Source organism: Tachysurus vachellii, chromosome 1 (assembly GCF_030014155.1).
Source record: "Tachysurus vachellii isolate PV-2020 chromosome 1, HZAU_Pvac_v1, whole genome shotgun sequence".
In the NCBI taxonomy this organism is placed as follows: Eukaryota; Metazoa; Chordata; class Actinopteri; order Siluriformes; family Bagridae; genus Tachysurus; species Tachysurus vachellii.
Genome location: NC_083460.1, coordinates 42,046,311 through 42,066,310, shown reverse-complemented (window position 1 = coordinate 42,066,310; position 20,000 = coordinate 42,046,311). Strand labels below are relative to the sequence as shown.

At 43.7% G+C, this 20,000-nt stretch overlaps 1 protein-coding gene across 1 annotated transcript in view; it reads right to left on the bottom strand.

Annotated features, from left to right (window-relative positions):
• LOC132847168 (polyamine-modulated factor 1-binding protein 1) overlaps window positions 1-20,000 on the bottom strand; it is a 186,243-nt gene that overhangs the window by 63,034 nt on the left and 103,209 nt on the right. Inside the window, exons 11-13 of the mRNA XM_060872234.1 lie at window positions 19,339-19,422; window positions 18,096-18,251; window positions 16,315-16,389 (exon numbers count right to left, since the gene is read on the bottom strand). Of these exons, the coding sequence (XP_060728217.1) occupies window positions 16,315-16,389; window positions 18,096-18,251; window positions 19,339-19,422 (315 nt within the window). The remainder of the gene's footprint in view (window positions 1-16,314; window positions 16,390-18,095; window positions 18,252-19,338; window positions 19,423-20,000) is intronic.

Genomic DNA, 20,000 nt, shown 5'->3' with positions numbered 1-20,000 from the left:
AGCCAGGAGTGGGGGGGCGGGGTGGGGTGGGGTGGTATGTGTGTGTGGGGGGGTGCAGACCAAGACGCAATTACGGATCTAATCAGAGCTTTGTGCGTGAAGGTGCAGCTCTCTCCTATCTCGTTCCCATTTGCATCCTAACGCGGCGTGCAATATTAATTTCCGAGTTTACTGCTTATTGGAAGCGCAAAAGTAGGAAAAGCCATTAAGGCTGCAAATAGGAAAGCTATTTGCTGTCACACGGATTCGGCTCTATTAAAGAGGAAAAAAAATCTTGTTAACCGTTTGGAATTAGAGTCATTTTTGGTGAGAGGCACTCTGTAGCAGGGCCGCAGAAATAAGTAATCATGCCCGGTTTCTCCCTCTCCCTGTCAGTCGCTCTCTCTCTCTCTCTCTCTCTCTCTCTCTCGCTTTCTTTTCTTCATTTGTAAAGAACAGCAGGGACGAGGTCTGAGGGCGTCAGGGGTGAGTAAGTGCATGTACAGGCAATTAAAGTTGCTATCTGTTTGGCTAATGCGCACACGGACGCAGACGCGCTCTTCCACACAGGCCTGGGGTCAGGAAGAGAGAAGAAGAACAGATGCCGGCTGGTCAGCTGATCTCTTCGCCCCGGCCTGATCTCGGTTATTAATCCAATCTTCCTGACCGCAGCCGAATCTCGACCGCGCTGGCGTGCACGTCCAAAGCTAACGTTATCAGCGTAAACACATTAGGTTTATTGGTTTGGAGGACGCTTTTATTCGAAGAGACTAGCAAGCATGTAGATGAACAGCTGAGGATTAAGGACCTTGATCAAAGGCCTAGAAGTGGCTCTTGATGGTAAGATGGTGAGGATGAATCGAAGCAGAGCTGGTCAACGTTAGTATAAAAAAAAAGATGATGAGATGATGGGTTCAAACGACGGAGGAGGAAAGGGATTTTCTTCTCGCTCAGGACGAGAGTTAACAAGTTCACTTATCTTGGGAGGCTTTTCCCTAATGCCACTGAATTCATCCGGAATTGCGCTCGACAACCAATCTAAGCAACGTTCATGAGAAATTTGAAATAAGTAAATGATCCTTAGCTTCACAGGACCATGGATCCATCTTGAGCTTGGGAACAGACTTCAGACAAGCGTTCAACTTGCGTCTCCATCACGTTGTCTGGTTTGGGTTGAACGAGTGTGTGAATGTGTGTGGATGATGTCTGGTGGTGGTGGTGGTGGTGGTCCAGAGTGTGTTCTCATTCTCACTTCATTCTCACTTTATAGTCTTTTTTTCTTTCTTATAGCATAGTAGATTCTTGACATGAACATTTACAAAAGATAGTGTTAATTAGTATAATTAATTACTGATCATTTATGTGACGCAACCTAAGAACCGGAATACAAGCAAGATGAAAAAACAGCTTTATGATCCTTTTTTGCTCAAAGGCAGTTTCTCATCTCTGAGAGCACTGAAACTAGTGAGCACCCAAAAGCCCGAGGAGTTCCATGGTGTAGGAGTTCAACTCTGTTTTAATCTCCTGACATCACAGCTCAGAGAGAGAGAGAGAGAGGGAGAGAGAGAGAAAGAGGGAGAGAGAGAAGGAGAGAGAGAGAGGGAGAGAGACGGAGAGAGAGAGGGAGAGAGAGAGAGAGAGAGAGAGAGAGAGAGAGAGAGAGAGAGAGAGAGAGAGAACAAGAACAAGAGAGAGAGAGAGAGAGAGAGAGAGAGAGAGAGAGAGAGAGAGAGAGAGAGAGAGAGAGAGAGAGAGAGAACAAGAACGAGAGAGAGAGAGAGAGAGAGAGAGAGAGACGGAGAGAGAGAGAGAGAGAGAGAGAGAGAGAGAGAGAGAGAGAGAGAGAGAGAGAGAGAGAGAGAGAGAGAGAGAACAAGAACGAGAGAGAGAGAGAGAGAGAGAGAGAGACGGAGAGAGAACAAGAACGAGAGAGAGAGAGAGAGAGAGCGAGGAGAGAGAGAGAGAGAGAACAAGAACGAGAGAGAGAGAGGGAGAGACGGAGAGAGACGGAGAGACAGAGAGAGAGAGAGAGAGAGAGAGAGAGAGAGAGAGAGAGAGAGAGACGGAGAGAGACGGAGAGAGAGAGCGAGAGAGAGAGAGAGAGAGAGAGAGAGAGAGAGAGAGAGAGAGAGACGGAGAGAGACAGAGAGAGAGAGAGAGAGAGAGAGAGAGAGAGAGAGAGAGAGAGAGAGAGAGAGAGAGAGAGAGACGGAGAGAGACAGAGAGAGAGAGAGAGAGAGAGAGAGAGAGAGAGAGAGAGAGGATTTATGGATGCTCCATCTCTTTCTATGGAAGGTGTTTTATGGTGGTACCTGCAGGACCAGATTAAGGCAGCGTGTGGTGCACTGAGTAGACCACGGCTATCGATCGGCAGCTCTGGGCCCCGGCCCTGGCCTGGCTAGTTAAAAACTGCTGCGTATGTGTGTAGGGAAATGAAAACAAGAGGCCTTGGTGTGCAATGATCTGTGTGTGAATGAAATGAGGAGGCAGAGAAGTTAAAAAAAAACAGAAGAGGGATTTTAAATCTTCCTCTGGCTGCTGGCGTGAAGTGAACTGTGCTCTGGGACTGAAAGTGGGCTCTGTTTCCTTAAAGAGGAAAATGAAAGCAGGGAGAGAAAAATGGATAGCTGTTGAAACGACAAGTAACTGCAGATTAGTCTCTCACACACACACACACACACACACACACACACACACACACACACACACACACATACACACCTACAGAGTATGACCCTAGAAAAAGCACAGTAAGGCTTAGCAAGTAGAGAGTGCATCACTTTTAAGTACAAATAGATGAAAGTAGAGCTAGGAATAAAACATGAAGAGAGCTGGTAGAAAGAAAAGCTGCCAGCGTGAGTGACTTAACACAGAAAGAACACGTGTTGCGTTAAGCTATCGTATGTGTTAAACACAAGCAAGCACCATAAACCTTTCAGAAACCAGGAGTAGAGACAAAGAAAGAGAAAATATCTTCAATACAGTCAAAAAGTGAAACAAAAGTGAACTAACTTTTAAAGACCAAAATCAATAAGGAAGAAGTAACTAGGGCTGGGCGATATGTCTGAAAACTGTATCACGATATCAGTTACATATCGGTCGATATCGATAATTATTGATATTTTTTATGACCCCTTTAAAATAAGGACCAGGAGTAAAACCTTTTTATTTTAAACTTAACCTTCCTCTGATCGTAATCCCCTCAGTTATTAAGACAGAAATGTCAACAAGCAGGAAAACTCTAATAATTATAATGTAAACATGAGTCTAAAGTCACAATGAACACTTAACTATTATCTCTTAACATTTAAGGTGCAAAATGAAAGGAAATGTAAGAAATGCTTAATAAAGTGTAATAAAATAGTGCAACGTGTTAAATATAAACATCGAGGAACCTGAGAATTTTACAACATGATACCGTTACATGATTGGCTGTTAGCGTGTCACTCCCTACGTTGCTAGGTTACCAGAGAGCGAGTGCCTTTGTTAACGAAACCAAACTTGCTTCGCAACCTCTGTTTTCTTCCGACGAAGAATAAAAATATCGAACACGTTTTTTATTGATATCGATCACGTGTCTATCGCGATACATATCATTATCGTTTTATCGCCCAGCCTTAGAAGTAACACACTTGGGGATGTGCTGGTGGAGGAAAATAATCAACAGCATGATGTTGTGTTGAAGCCAAGTGAGTGAAGCCGCCACGGCGCTGAAGGTTTCTCTATAACGACGTGCCCTGAAGTGTTTAATCCGTGAAAAGACGCAGCTCGTCCTGTTAGAGAGAATCCGTACAAGCAGAAGTGACTGTAGTCAGTTTTAGATGTGAAAGTCTTCCATCTGCCAAAGGGTTAAAGTAAAAGAATCTCAGATCAAATTCAGAAACTGATTTCTCTTTGTATCCATGAGAAATAATGCACAAAGCCACCGTGTTGGAACAAAGTTTAACGCTTAAAGGTGGGGTCTCTGTTGTTTGAGAAACGCTTCAGAAAACTGAGTCGGGACGACAAACTAAACAAAAAACAAAACAAACGTGTAGCCAATGAGCAGAAAGGGGCGGGTCTTGTCGATATGGGCGGAGAGAGTGTTCGGTGCGCATGTGTGACATTAGCAGAAAGCGGTTTTAACATTGACATGGAGGATAAAAACAAAGAAAGAAAGAGAAGAAAGACTTACGATAAGGTAAGAAGTAGGACGTGTTAATATAGGATCAGCTTTCCAGCGCTGGAGAGAACTGAAGGAGCAGGAAGTTGGTCACATATTCACAGATTGGAGTTTCCTGAGTCAATAACTCCTGAGCTAAACGCTGTTACTACACAAATAACACCTCTTTTCTATCGTAGTAATGTAGAGACGCAGCTACAACCGTGTTTTGTGTAGTAACAGTGTTTAGCTCAGGAGTTATTGACTCGGGAAACTCCAATCTGTGAATATGTGACCAACTTTACTTAAGACGCCGAGGCGCTTTTTTCCTTCTCGATAGGTGAGTAACGTTGGTTTTGTTTTGTTACACAGAACTAATATATGTCTTTGTCCTTTACATGATTATGCTTGTGTGTCATTTTTGCTTGTTTGTTTATCTACAATCGTATTGTTCTTCACTTCAGCTATGATAAAGACATGTTTCTTTCCATTAGTTGCCTGGGTTACGTATGTATGTGTGGGCGGAGCTATCGATACAGGGGTGGGACCCGTTTGGGTTAGGGGCGTGTTTGTTTTGGTGATTTTGTGTGTCAACATTGGCTTTCAAACAACGCAGACCCCACCTTTAATACCAGACGTATAAATTTACAGTAAACACTATTTCCACAGGAAACACTCTACCTACGTATTCTTTATTTTATATACACACACAGTCTGAGTCTCCCAGTCAGCCTTCTGAGCTCTGTTCACTTCTTTAATAAAGTTTAGGATCTGATTCCTGATCTCAGGGCGTGAGAGGTTTGGGTGAAGGAGTAGCGCTGCGCTCAGCCCGCTCTCGTTAGCGCACCTCTCTGCCGCCGTTAAGACGTTTCCATCAGAATTAATTGAAAGACAGATTAAAAATAAATTAAGAAAAATGCGGCAGGAGCGCGCTTCATAAATCACGCCGGCCGAAGGCAGGAGCCGGCTCCCCGTAATTAAGCGCAGACTATTTATTTTCTCCTGACGGTATAAATTAGAATTCAGACGCTGTGATTATATTAGGAGAGTGTCTGTCATGTGGAACTGCTGCAGAACGTGTGGAATATTTTAAGGGTAAAAACAGGAGTGAGGGAGGGATGGAGAACTGATGGAGGAGGAGATCAGGACAAAAAAAAGTCATTAAAACTAAAAAAAAAAAAAAATGCACTTGCACAGCACAAGAGTGACTTTTTCCATAAATCGGGATGTGTTTAATAGACACATGAGTGAAGAGGAGTTAGATGATGTAGATGAAGGTATGTACAGACGTGGTGGCCATACACTGCCTCCTCGTGGGCACCGAGCCCTGGTTGGCGCTGATCCAGAAACTCACACACACACACACACACACACACACACACACACACACACACACACACAAACACACACAAACACACACACAACATCTGCCTCAAATACTGTGGCGTGTTGGAGTAAATCACATGAAAAGGTTAAAGATCAAAATCTATATGCCCCAAGAACTTCTTCAGCATGCAACACAGGAACCACAGAAGAACCGAAGCTGATTTTAGCTCCTAGTCCAGTCTGAATTCCAAAGTATCTGAGCAGAAACCTCTTAATCCTGTTAGTTCATCATAGCATGAAGAGCAGCCCATGTTACTTCTGTTAGCAGTCACGGTTCAAGGAGAAAAAACATTTCACTATGAATACGAGATAAAATACAGTGAGTTCACAGTTCCCACAGTTCCTTTCTACTGGTTTCAGGATGCTCATGGATTCACAGGTCAGTTCGCTTCCTGACACAAATCCACATCTTTCACGTCACGTCACGTCACTGTTTTAGATGAGAAAGTAAATCAATACATTTTTTCTGGACAGCAAGTGGACAAAACCCAAACACTACACTGCTGAGGTGTAGATGTTCCTGCAGAAGACAGAAGCCTACAGTGATTCTGAGGTTCAGTGAAAACACGACTCAAAAACAAGGAGTTTTGTACAGACGAAGCAGTGACTAGATGTGAAAGATTATAACCAGAGCAGGACAGAGCGATGAGGTGACATGTAGAAAAGTACAGGAGGTGTGTGAGTGCTGCTGTCCCCATGGTCTCACACACACTCACACACACACGCACACACGCACACGGGTCTCTGTGGAGGACAGGCGCTAGACAAGAGGGGGCCACACTCACACACACACACACACACAAACACACACACACACTCACACACACAAATACATGCACACACAAACACACTCACACACACACACACACACACTCACACACACAAATACATGCACACACACACACACACACAAACACACTCACACACACACAAACACATACACACAAACAAACACACACAAACACACTCACACACAAACAAACACACACACACACACAAACACACTCACACACAAACAAACACACACAAACACACAAACAAACACACACTCACACACAAACAAACACACACACATACACACAAACACACTCATACACACTCACGGGTCTCTGTGGAGGACAGGCGCTAGACAAGGGGGGCCACACTCACACACACACACAAACACACACTCACACACACAAATACACACACTCACACAAACACACAAACAAACACACACACTAACACAAACAAACACACACACAAACACACTCATACACACTCTCACACAAACACACTCACACACAAACACACACAAACAAACACACACACACACACACAAACACACACAAATACACACACACACAAACAAACACACACAAAAAGTTGTTCTCAAAGTTGAAAACTTGTTTTATGGAAAACTTTTAACAAAAAAAACGTTCTGGAGGCGTTTCATGTTTGGTCTCCTGTCTGAAGTGGATTCAGACCTGATCTGACTCCTCCTACCTGAGTGGAGTGGAGGAATATAACAAGGTGGAAAGAATCGTGTGTTTCAGTGTATATACAGTAAAGTTAGGGGGCGGTTCAGCTTGTGGGAGGAGTTTCAGCAGATCTGACTAGACCCCTTCATCTGCTCCAAACCTATTTTTTTCTTCCATTTCACTGTGATTCGATTTAAACTCCCATCTGCACTCTCGGGTTCACTCCCAACACGTGTGTATAATCCTCTGTAACACACTATACGCCTATTAACACTCGCACAATAAGGCAGGTTTGTGTTTAGATTTTTAAGCAGATGAAGAAAACTGACTCGCGTTCGTTCAGATACGATTGTGCGACGTCACTGAAACACCACAATTTACTGTTATTACACACAACTCACCTGCAGGTTACTTGTTAATACACTTAAACATCTAGCACAATACATTCTGTTACCTCTTTTCCATCTTATTATTTCTATTCACTATTTTATTTTGTTCTAAAATAAAAGTCATTCAAGCGCGCTCTAGGAGGAGCGGCCGGATTTTCATTTCGTAAACAGGATCTTATTGTGTGTACATATTTGTAAATGTAAACAAACCGCAGTGAAATTCATTCAGACGACTAGCACACACACACACACACACACACACACACACACACACACACACACACAAAATCTTTTCAGTGTACGGCAAAAACATAATAAGTGGGTAGACATGCGCCTGAGAAAATCTACTCGGTTGCCACAAAGTGGGCTGTGATTTCTATTCCCAATCTGCTTATCTGGAGCAAAAACCAGTCGATTAAAAGCCAAGTGCGGCTTCCACTTGAGTAAAAGCGTGTGGCACAAACAGGAAAGGGAAGAAAAAAAAACCCTGACAACTTTAGACAGCGACCTATTAAAAGAGCTCTCTATATTCCTGGAGTGTGTGTGTGTGTGTGTGAGTGAGTATGTCTCAAAGGAGATGCTTTCCCTTTCTCTCTCTCTCTCTCTCTCTCTCTCTCTCTCTCTCTCTAACTCTCTCTCTCTCACACACACACACACACACAGGAGCGAATCCATCTCAGAACGCATGACACGTCTCAAGAAAGAGAAAGGACGAGGTCGGCTGCTTCTCTGCTGGTGCATTAAGTCTGTCCTCTGAAGACGAGGTGCTTTAAAACAAACCCTGTGGCTTAGATAATCAATGATTTAAAAAAACCCCAAAAAAAACATAGACGCTGAACCAAAGACTTTCATGTTTACTTCTGAAAAAGCGACGGATAGAAGGAGGAGAAGAAGAAAAAATAAACAGTTATCACAGGTCTTTTTCATGGCTCATATAAAACTCTCCATAAGATATTGTGGACATGAAGTCCAAGTGTGTGTGTGTGTGTGTGTGTGTGTGTGTGTGTGTGTCAGCAGGAATTCCAGTAGTTTCACCCATCATATATCATGCGTGCAAAATAAGCTAATATCACAATCAGTACAGATTTAAAAACTTATTTAAATGTATGACTTACAGACTGACAGACAGACAGACTTACAGACTGACAGACAGACTGACTGACAGACAGACTGAGAGACTTACAGACTGACTGACTTACAGACAGGCAGACAGACTGACTGACAGACTTACAGACAGACAGACTTACAGACAGACTTACAGACTGACTGACAGATTTACAGACTGACAGACTTACAGACTGACAGACTGACAGTCTGACAGACAGACAGACAGACTTACAGACTGACAGACTTACAGACTGACAGACTTACAGACTGACAGTCTGACAGTCTGACAGTCTGACAGACTGACAGACTTACAGACTGACAGATTTACAGACTGACAGACAGACAGATTTACAGACTGACAGATTTACAGACTTACAGACTGACAGACTTACAGACTGACAGATTTACAGACTGACAGATTTACAGACTGACAGATTTACAGACTGACAGATTTACAGACTTACAGACTGACAGACCTACAGACTGACAGATTTACAGGCTGACAGACTTACAGACAGACAGATTTACAGACTGACAGATTTACAGACTTACAGACTGACAGATTTACAGACTGACAGACTGACAGATTTACAGACTTACAGACTTACAGACTTACAGACAGATTTACAGACAGACAGATTTACAGACTGACAGACTTACAGACTTACAGACTGACAGATTTACAGACAGACAGATTTACAGACAGACAGATTTACAGACTGACAGATTTACAGACTGACAGACTGACAGATTTACAGACTTACAGACTTACAGACTGACAGACTTACAGACAGACAGATTTACAGACAGACAGATTTACAGACTGACAGACGGACAGCTCTGTTCACTGGATAATTTTACTCCATAACCAAATCTGGCTCAAACATGGTGATTTATTTCTTTTTATATATGTATTAAATAAACAAACAAATAAATAAGGAGCATTACACCCATACACACTCACACACACACACACACACACCGATACACACACACACTGGTCCTGTTCCTATCATTACTTCTCATCTGCAGAACATACACACACCTTCACCATCACATTCTCCATGCTGCAAAGAACAGATTTTGCTCCTCGTGCTGCAGCTGGAGCGGCGCTGAGAGAAAGGGCGAGAGGTTGCAGTGGAGATATAAATAAAGAAATAAATAAAGAGAACCGGCCTGTACGTATAGCACATGGTGTAGAGGGGACGGTAAAGAGAGACCTGTGTACGCATGTGTACGCTCGAGCTGGGCAGACAGATGCAGAACCCTGTTTCATTGTCGGTTCTGTGTCTCGACTGTTCTAGTACTGCTTCCTGTCCGTCACGGTATTAAACAAACAAACAAATAAATAATTAATTAAGGGTGCTAGAATTTGGAAGAGGAAGAAAACAGACTTCCAGAACTACTTTTACAGAACACACAAACACACAGCTCACACACACACAGAGTATATAGAGCAGATATCTCACACACACACATACACACACACACACACACACACACACACACAGTATATAGAGCAGATATCACACACACACACACACACACACACACACACACACACACAGTATATAGAGCAGATATCACACACACACACACACACAGTATATAGAGCAGATATCACACACACACAGTATATAGAGCAGATATCACAAACACACCACACACACACACACACAGTATATAGAGCAGATATCTCACACACACACCTCACACACACACTATACAGAGCAGATATCACACACACACACCACACCCACACACAGTATATAGAGCAGATATCTCACACACACACACACACACACACACACACACACACACACAGTATATAGAGCAGATATCACACACACACACACACACACACACACACAGTATATAGAGCAGATATCACACACACACACACACATACACAGTATATAGAGCAGATATCACACACACACAGTATATAGAGCAGATATCACAAACACACCACACACACACACACACAGTATATAGAGCAGATATCTCACACACACACCTCACACACACACTATACAGAGCAGATATCACACACACACCACACCCACACACAGTATATAGAGCAGATATCTCACACACACACACACACACACACACACACAGTATATAGAGCAGATATCTCACACACACACCTCACACACACTATACTATACAGAGCAGATACCACACACACACCACACACACACACACACAGTATATAGAGCAGATATCACACACACACAGTATGTAGAGCAGATATCTCACACACATACACCTCACACACAGTATATAAAGATATCACACACACACACACACACAGTATATAGAGAAGATATAACACACACATACACACACACACCTCACACACATGCACACACCTCACACACATACACACACAGTATATAGAAGATATCACACACACACACACACACACACACACACACACACACACACACAGAGTGCCACACCAAAAGCAAAACAAAAAAAATTATACCCTGAAATACAAGATGCCCATCATGAGAGTGCATGAAGCTGCTCTCTTGCCACTATTCCCTCCGTTTTCCCCTTTTTCCATCTTTTCAGCAGATAACCCGTGACTGTCACCCCAGCTGTGGCCATTAGGTGTCTCTCTTTCACTGCGCATGACCAGCGGCCCCCTCCTCTCCCCGGAAAGCTTGCCTTCTCCACACATAATGTATACACCGTCATTTGAAAATGGCAGCTTTTTGAAAATTCACCTTGATTATCAGACATTAAAAGTGACTTCTCGTGCGCTGAGTGTGTGTCCGGGGAGGGGGGGGAGGGGGGATGGCTGCAGACAGCAGAACAATGCGGCGCGCTCGGCATCAGCGCCTTTACGCGCTTCTGCAGCCGCAGGAAGGGGAGGCGGCCCTTTGTTCTCTCCAACATCCAATTATTTTTAACGTGCGCCTCTTTTCACAACAAGAGAGAATTTAATTTTAATGCAATCTCAGAAAGAAAAAAAAGAAAGAGACTGGGGATAAAGCCTGCATCTATTTCTGAAGGCTGGACGAATGAGGGAGGAATAAATCAGGACAGAACTTACATAAAGAACCCAAAACCTAAAATGTTTGTTCTGATCATAGCTACAATATAGGAAAGCTATAAAAACGGGATAGGAACAATAAATAAATAAATAAACAAATAAATAAATAAATAAATAGCCTCGTTGGAAGGTATGTCTCTAAATATTTTTCTAATTGGACGAACACTTTATCTTGCTGTCAGAAAGGCAGTAAAATGCGCGGCGTTCCCAGAAGAGTGCAGCGGCTCCACGGCCGGGGTTTTATTAGTGCAGTGTGTGTGTGTGTGTGATATCTGCTCTATATATTGTGTGTGTGTGATATCTGCTCTATATATTGTGTGTGTGTGTGTGTGTGTGTGTGTCTGAGATACCTGCTCTGTATATATTGTGTGTGTGTGATATCTGCTCTATATATTGTGTGTGTGTGTGTGTGTGTGTGTGTGTGTGTGTGATATCTGCTCTATATATTGTGTGTGTGTGGTATCTGCTCTATATATATTGTGTGTGTGATATCTGCTCTATATATTGTGTGTGTGTGTGTGATATCTGCTCTATATATATTGTGTGTGTGATATCTGCTCTATATATTGTGTGTGTGATATCTGCTCTATATATATTGTGTGTGTGTTATCTGCTCTATATATTGTGTGTGTGATATCTGCTCTATATATATTGTGTGTGTGGTATCTGCTCTATATATTGTGTGTGTGTGTGGTATCTGCTCTATATATATTGTGTGTGTGATATCTGCTCTATATATTGTGTGTGTGTGATATCTGCTCTATATATTGTGTGTGTGTGGTATCTGCTCTATATATATTGTGTGTGTGATATCCGCTCTGTATATATTGTGTGTGTGTGTGTGTGATATCTGCTCTGTATATATATTGTGTGTGTGTGTGTGTGTATGTGTGATATCTGCTCTGTATATATTGTGTGTTATATCTTCTCTGTATATATTGTGTGCGCCTGTGTGTGTGATATCTGCTCTGTATATATATTGTGTGTGTGTGATATCTGCTCTGTATATGTATATATATATTGTGTGTGTGTGTGTGTGTATGTGTGTGTGTGATATCTGCTCTGTATATATTGTGTGTTATATCTTCTCTGTATATATTGTGTGCGCCTGTGTGTGATTGATATCTGCTCTATATATATTGTGTGTGTGATTGATATCTGCTCTGTATATATTGTGTGTGTGAGAGAGATATCTGCTCTATATATATTGTGTGTGTGTGTGTGTGATATCTGCTCTGTATATATTGTGTGTGTGTTTGTGTGTGGTGTGTGTGTGTGATATCTGCTCTGTATATATTGTGTGTGTGTTTGTGTGTGGTGTGTGTGTGTGATATCTGCTCTGTATATATTGTGTGTGTGTGTGTGTGTGAGAGAGATATCTACTCTGTATATATTGTGTGTGTTTGTGTGTGATATCTGCTCTATATATTGTGTGTGTGTGTGTGTGTGTGAGATATCTGCTCTGTATATAGTGTGTGTGTGTTTGTGTGTGATATCTGCTCTATATATTGTGTGTGTGTGTGTGTGTGTGTGTGTGTGTGTGATATCTGCTCTGTATATATTGTGTGTGTGTGATATCTGTTCTATAAATTGTGTGTGTGTGATATCATTCATTCACTCATCTTCTACCGCTTATCCGAACTACCTCGGGTCACGGGGAGCCTGTGCCTTTCTCAGGCGTCATTGGGCATCAAGGCAGGATACACCCTGGACGGAGTGCCAACCCATCGCAGGGCACACACACACACTCTCATTCACTCACACAATCACACACTACGGACAATTTTCCAGAGATGCCAATCAACCTACCATGCATGTCTTTGGACCGGGGGAGGAAACCGGAGTACCCGGAGGAAACCCCCGAGGCACGGGGAGAACATGCAAACTCCACACTGTGTGTGTGATATCTGCTCTATATATATTGTGTGTGTGTGTGTGTGTGTGTGATATCTGCTCTATATATATTGTGTGTGTGTGTGATATCTGCTCTATATATATTGTGTGTGTGATATCTGCTCTATATATTATGTGTGTGTGATATCTGCTCTATATATTATGTGTGTGTGATATCTGCTCTATATATTGTGTGTGTGTGATATCTGCTCTATATATATTGTGTGTGTGATATCTGCTCTATATATTGTGTGTGTGATATCTGCTCTATATATTGTGTGTGTGTGATATCTGCTCTATATATTGTGTGTGTGATATCTGCTCTATATATTGTGTGTGTGTGATATCTGCTCTATATATTGTGTGTGTGTGATATCTGCTCTATATATTGTTTGTGTGATATCTGCTCTATATATTGTGTGTGTGTGTGATATCTGCTCTATATATTGTGTGTGTGTGATATCTGCTCTATATATTGTGTGTGTGTGTGATATCTGCTCTATATATTGTGTGTGTGTGATATCTGCTCTATATATTGTGTGTGTGTGATATCTGCTCTATATATTGTGTGTGTGATATCTGCTCTATATATTGTGTTTGTGTGATATCTGCTCTATATATTGTGTGTGATATCTGCTCTATATATTGTGTGTGTGTGATATCTGCTCTATATATTGTGTGTGTGATATCTGCTCTATACAGTATATTGTGTGTGTGTGATATCTGCTCTATATATTTTGTGTGTGATATCTGCTCTATATATTGTGTGTGTGATATCTGCTCTATATATTGTGTGTGTGTGTGATATCTGCTCTATATATTGTGTGTGTGATATCTGCTCTATACAGTATATTGTGTGTGTGTGATATCTGCTCCTGCTCTAACCTTCCATCATAGCTCACAGTGTTCATGCCGCAGCCGAACGCGCGCACACTCCGATGCGCGTCACCTGTGTGAGGCGACACAAGCAGCACATTCACAATGCAGCCTAAATGAGCGTGGATGTAGACTGGGGAAGGGATCTACATGCAGCTCTCAGGTGCTGTACACAAAGCTTGTTTTAAGCAGCAGAGATGGTGTTAGCTTCCTGCTACACTTCAGATGTCATATCTGAGGAGTGGGGAAGGCATGAGAGAAACAGTGAGAGAGGTTATATTAGGATCCTGATTCGCTCTCGACGCTGCTGTAGCCATCTTAGTTGCGACACAAAGCCAATTTACTGTGCGGTATGAAATGATTGTTTTTCCCTCTTTATCAGCAGCGAGGCAGCTCCAAGAATAGTGAGAATTCACAATGAAAAGCCCTTCGTCTTTGTCCTCAGGACTAGTACACACTCTCACACACACACACACACACACACGCACTAAATTAAATCCCCACTCCTAGGCTGTACGCCTAACTGCCGGTGTGTGTGTGAGTCGCTCTGCAGAAAGGCAAAAGCAATTCTCTGGTGGTGGCGAAATTAAAGGGCAGAATCCAGGCTGTTTATGGCTCACGCGCCGCTCTCCTCTCAATCAAATGTTTTATTGGCAATCATTCGCCAGGCGCTGGACCCTAACACTCCTCTGACGGGGTGGTGGTGGTGGTAGGGGGATGCGTAAGGGGAGCGAGTTCGACTATGAAGAGGTTGGATGGTGGTAGTGGTGGGTTCGGGGTTGGGGGGGCAGCAGTACAGAGGAACCCATAGCACCCCCATTACCGAGCCTATCAGCCCCTATTACTCTTACACGGAGCTGGACTCTTCATTAACCCCCATAAAGGCCCCACTAGCTGCCTATTTCTGAGAGCACCAGTGGACGTGTGGACTGTAGGCTCAGAGGAAAAACCCACACCGAGGCAGGCAGGGTAGCAGACGTCTGCCCTACAGGTCGTGATCAGACAGAGGGGCAAGTACGAAGCCGAGTGTATGCGCGGCATGTAAAAGTGACCAAAATGGAGTCTGATCAGACTGCTGTCTTTATTTGCTTTCAAGACCGGGCTGGTTGTCATAGTAACGCCGCAGGTAAAGATTGTTTTAACAGTCCTGTCACAGATGATGTTTTACCCAACATACACACACACGATGTTCATGAAAACTAAAGACAAAAGCTTTTAACAGATAATATAGTGTTTATATGTCCTTACTAGACATTCTCCACGATAACAAACACACTTTGTACAATACAGAAATCGTGTGTTTTCATGTCCGTGTTTTGCAGATCAGGGTTCGTCCGTTTCCTCTCGCTTCCAGAAAAAAATGCATGCTGGTAGGTGATTGATGTGTGTGTGTGTGTGTGTGTGTGTTCCTAACACATGGCCAGAGTTTCCAGAATCCACCACAAACCTGATCAAGATAAACTGAAGATGAATGAACAAACGTGCTTTAGCGTGGGGAAAATACCCAGTATAAACTGGGATTTAACCAGTTTGACCAAAGAGAACGTCTAATCGATTTTAATCAGACACGCACGTACAAGTGTGCCTCGGACCTGATCAGATTTTCACCAGACTTACCGTCACAACACTACGTTTGCTGAACTCCTGGTCTCCTGATGGGAAGTGACTCGGCTCCTGTTTTTTTGGACTGGCTTTTAAACACGAGTCGGAAAAAAACCTCCTACGGCACCGCGGTCTTTATTCTGCTTTATACATTCTATATAAATATATATTAGATATCGTATTTCCTCCTGCCTCGAGTGCTGCCTCGAGACTGCGTGGCTCATCATTATGTCTGTAGCACGTGCGTTTCATTCGAACAAACGTGTGCGGGTGGATTTTCTATCGTGCGAAAGGACGCCAAAGTTCTGTGAAAGCTCCAGGTCTTTAGAGTAGCGGACGGTGTGTGTGAGGTGAAGTGTGATGAAGGGAAAGGAGCGAGAAAGAGAAAGAAGGAGGCGAGTTTGGGAAGGCACCTACTTGCTGATTGACGCATTGGTGCTGCAGCTTCAGCCTGGACACCTCCTCCTGCAGCTGCTGGATCTGTTCATCTGCCTGCACACACACACACACACACACACACACAATCAGACCATTTCAAACAGTGAATGTTGAATCATCAAACAAAAACATTTCCGAGGTGAGAGAATATCCAGAACAAAGATGGCGACTCTGAACAAATAAAGCAGGAGAGAAAATGGCTGCTCTGTTTGCTCATAATGAGAAGTGTAGATGAGGGAATAGAAATCGAGTGTGTGTGTGTGTGTGTGTGTGTGTCCGCTCTCGCATCAGGTCTCCCTGCTCTGTACTCTTCTCATGTCCGCTGTCAGTAATCTGCTCCTGAGCCAGCACTGCTGGGATTAAGAGCAGACAGGAGATAGAGGATATATGCATCATTAATGCACCGTGCGCACACACACACACACACACATGCACGCACACACACACACAAAGTCAACAAAGGTGAATTTACACACATCACCTTGACTATAAAGAAAAATGAGGGATGTATATAAATAAATATGAGGCCATAGTTGTTGTTCTCCAGATTAAAAAAAAAAAGAGATTCTGCTATGGTACACAGTTTCTTGACAAACATGATGAACAATAATCCTTTCTCCACTTATAGCTTCACACACAAACACACACACACACACGCACACACACACACACACACACACACACACAGCGCTAACAAACTTTCTGATGAGTAATAACGGTGTCGGCTGTAGAAAATCAAGGCCATTCAGACAGCGTGAGTGTGTGTGCGGCTGAAGCGGCTCTCCCGCAGGGTGGTAATGGAGGCCTGGGCCGAGAACCCGGAGTGAAGGACTTATTTCAGGCTCGGAGCCCTGTTGGTGCGGTAGACTCGCTACGGCGCGGCTCGGCGCTCGCCAAATTACAGCCGGACACCGGGGCCATGCTGAGAGGTGCAGATTAATGCAAATAAAATTGCTACCTGTGTACAAATGAAGGGCTTCGCTTCAACCAGCTGCTTAGTGAAGCTGAAATAAAGTTTAAGAGCTTCGCTAAAGAAAATGTGCTCTAAATGAAGCGAGTCAGGGATAAAAGATAAGTGGTAGGTGCACAAAAAAACGTGAAGTAAATACTGTTCAATTTTAATCAGCTATTTCTTATCGCGAATAAAGAAACGTTCGTACGACGAAGGATATTACAAAGCAAAGCAAAGCGAGGCATAAAATAGGGTTCGCGAGCTTATGACACGTGAGTTGTTTGGTTTGCTGTGTGTTTTTTTTAAGAAAAAAATAAATAATTAGAAAAGCTGACGATCACAAACGCCGACGTGGATCGAAAATTGCACAAATCTGCAGACTTTTTGTGTTTATTAACAAACGAACTTGTACTTTTATCCTTTTGTAGTTACGTTTAATGTTGGGGAACGTCATAAAACCATCAGCTCTAAACTGTTGTTCCTTCACCAGCCTTTTTTTTACTTATAAAAATGTTTATAACTTCATTTCTTATGTAAAAATGTGCTTATAAAATGTTACTCAGAGGTCTAAGCGTTCGGACGCCGTCGTAACCCTTCAGGTGTTAAACGACTCCTTACTGTACGTAAAGCGTCTCCTGACAGGACACGACTTCAGACGTGTGTCCTGTCTGATCTGATGCTGATTCTGCAGTAGTATCAGACCTGGAATTAACTTTGTACAGCAGACAGTATGTGTGGTTTAAGTTTAAGTTGGCTTTAGCGTGTGATCAGTGAACAGTGACGCAGGTATGAAGTGACAGCTTCTTACCCTCTTCTGAGCCTCCTGAGTCGCGTCTCGGCAGTCGCTAAGCTGAGCCCGAGTGGCTGACAGCTCTGCCCGAAGCTCCCTGACCTTCCTCTCAGTCTCCTGCTCTTCATCACTTCCTCTCTGTACGGAGCACAGTTCAGCACTGAGCTTCTCCACCTGCAGAACAAACACACACACACACACACACACACATCCCACATCACAGGACTTAGTTCTGTTGTCTTTGCACATCTACTGTAATGATAATCTGGGTTTCTTTCTCATGTCGTGTCGTGTTGTGAATTTTTCAGCCTCACTGTTTCCTCAGGTTAGGGCTCGATGAACTGGCCATAAGATGATCAACATTACGGGTCACGATTCGCTTAGCGTAAATAAATGACCACACAAACTCACTGGAATCTTTGAATTTAAAATGTACTCAACATTGAGAGTGACGTGATGTACAGCTAAGTACGGTGACCCGTACTCAGGATTCATTCTCTGCGTTTAACCCATCCGAAGTGCACACACACAGCAGTGAACACACACACACACACACCGTGAACACACACACACCGTGAACACACACACACACACACACCGTGAACACACACCTGGAGCAGTGGGCAGCCATTTATGCTGCGGCGCCCGGGGAGCAGTTGGGGGGTTCGGTGCCTTGCTCAAGGGCACCTCAGTCGTGGTATTGCCGGCCCGAGACTTGAACCCACAACCTTAGGGTTAGGAGTCAAACTCTCTAATCATTAGGCCACGACGTCCACTGTAAAATACGCTCTCTCTCTCTCTCTCTCTCTCTCACTCTCTCTCACTCTCTCTCACTCACTCATCTTCTACCGCTTATCCGAACTACCTCGGGTCACGGGGAGCCTGTGCCTATCTCAGGCGTCATCGGGCATCAAGGCAGGATACACCCTGGACGGAGTGCCAACCCATCACAGGGCACACACACACACTCTCATTCACTCACACAATCACACACTACGGACAATTTTCCAGAGATGCCAATCAACCTACCATGCATGTCTTTGGACAGGGGGAGGAAACCAGAGTACCCGGAGGAAACCCCCGAGGCACGGGGAGAACATGCAAACTCCACACACACAAGGTGGAGGCGGGGATCGAACCCCCAACCCTGGAGGTGTGAGGCGAACGTGCTAACCACTAAGCCACCATGCCCCCCCACTAGGTGTCCATTTTAATATAATTTTGACTAACCCTGAGACTATCTGAGGGTTGCGAGCGTTACCTCGGATGCATGCAGACGTTTAGATCCCAGCAGAGCTTCGTTCTCAGCCTCCACCCGGACCAGACGTGTTCTCGCCTCACGCAGCTACGAGACGGAAAAAACGTTAAAGAAAACATTCGGCGCTCATATAAAATGTCTTTACAATCATCTGCCTGAAGAAAATCTTTTGTGTAAAAGTCCTGTTTAATAGCGTACACGTGTCCAGCTACGACGCTAAGATCGGATTCTGTTCTTATTGCTTCATCAGACTGAAGACCTGTGAGATGTTTAACAGCTCAGTCGACCGAGGTCGGGGTTTAAAAAGACGATCGTGTGCTCATAGTTTTTTCCGTTTTTACTTTAGTAGTTGGAATGTAATACATTATCGACGAGGAGTCTGTAGGAGTCTATGTGTCTATGATATCCAATCATTCATTCATTCATTCATCTTCTACCGCTTATCAGAACTACCTCGGGTCACGGGGAGCCTGTGCCTTTCTCAGGCGTCATCGGGCATCAAGGCAGGATACACCCTGGACGGAGTGCCAACCCATCACAGGGCACACACACTCATTCACATGCAAACTCCACACACACACAAGGTGGAGGCGGGAATCGAACCCCAACCCTGGAGGTGTGAGGCGAACGTGCTAACCACTAAGCCACCGTGACCCCGATATCCA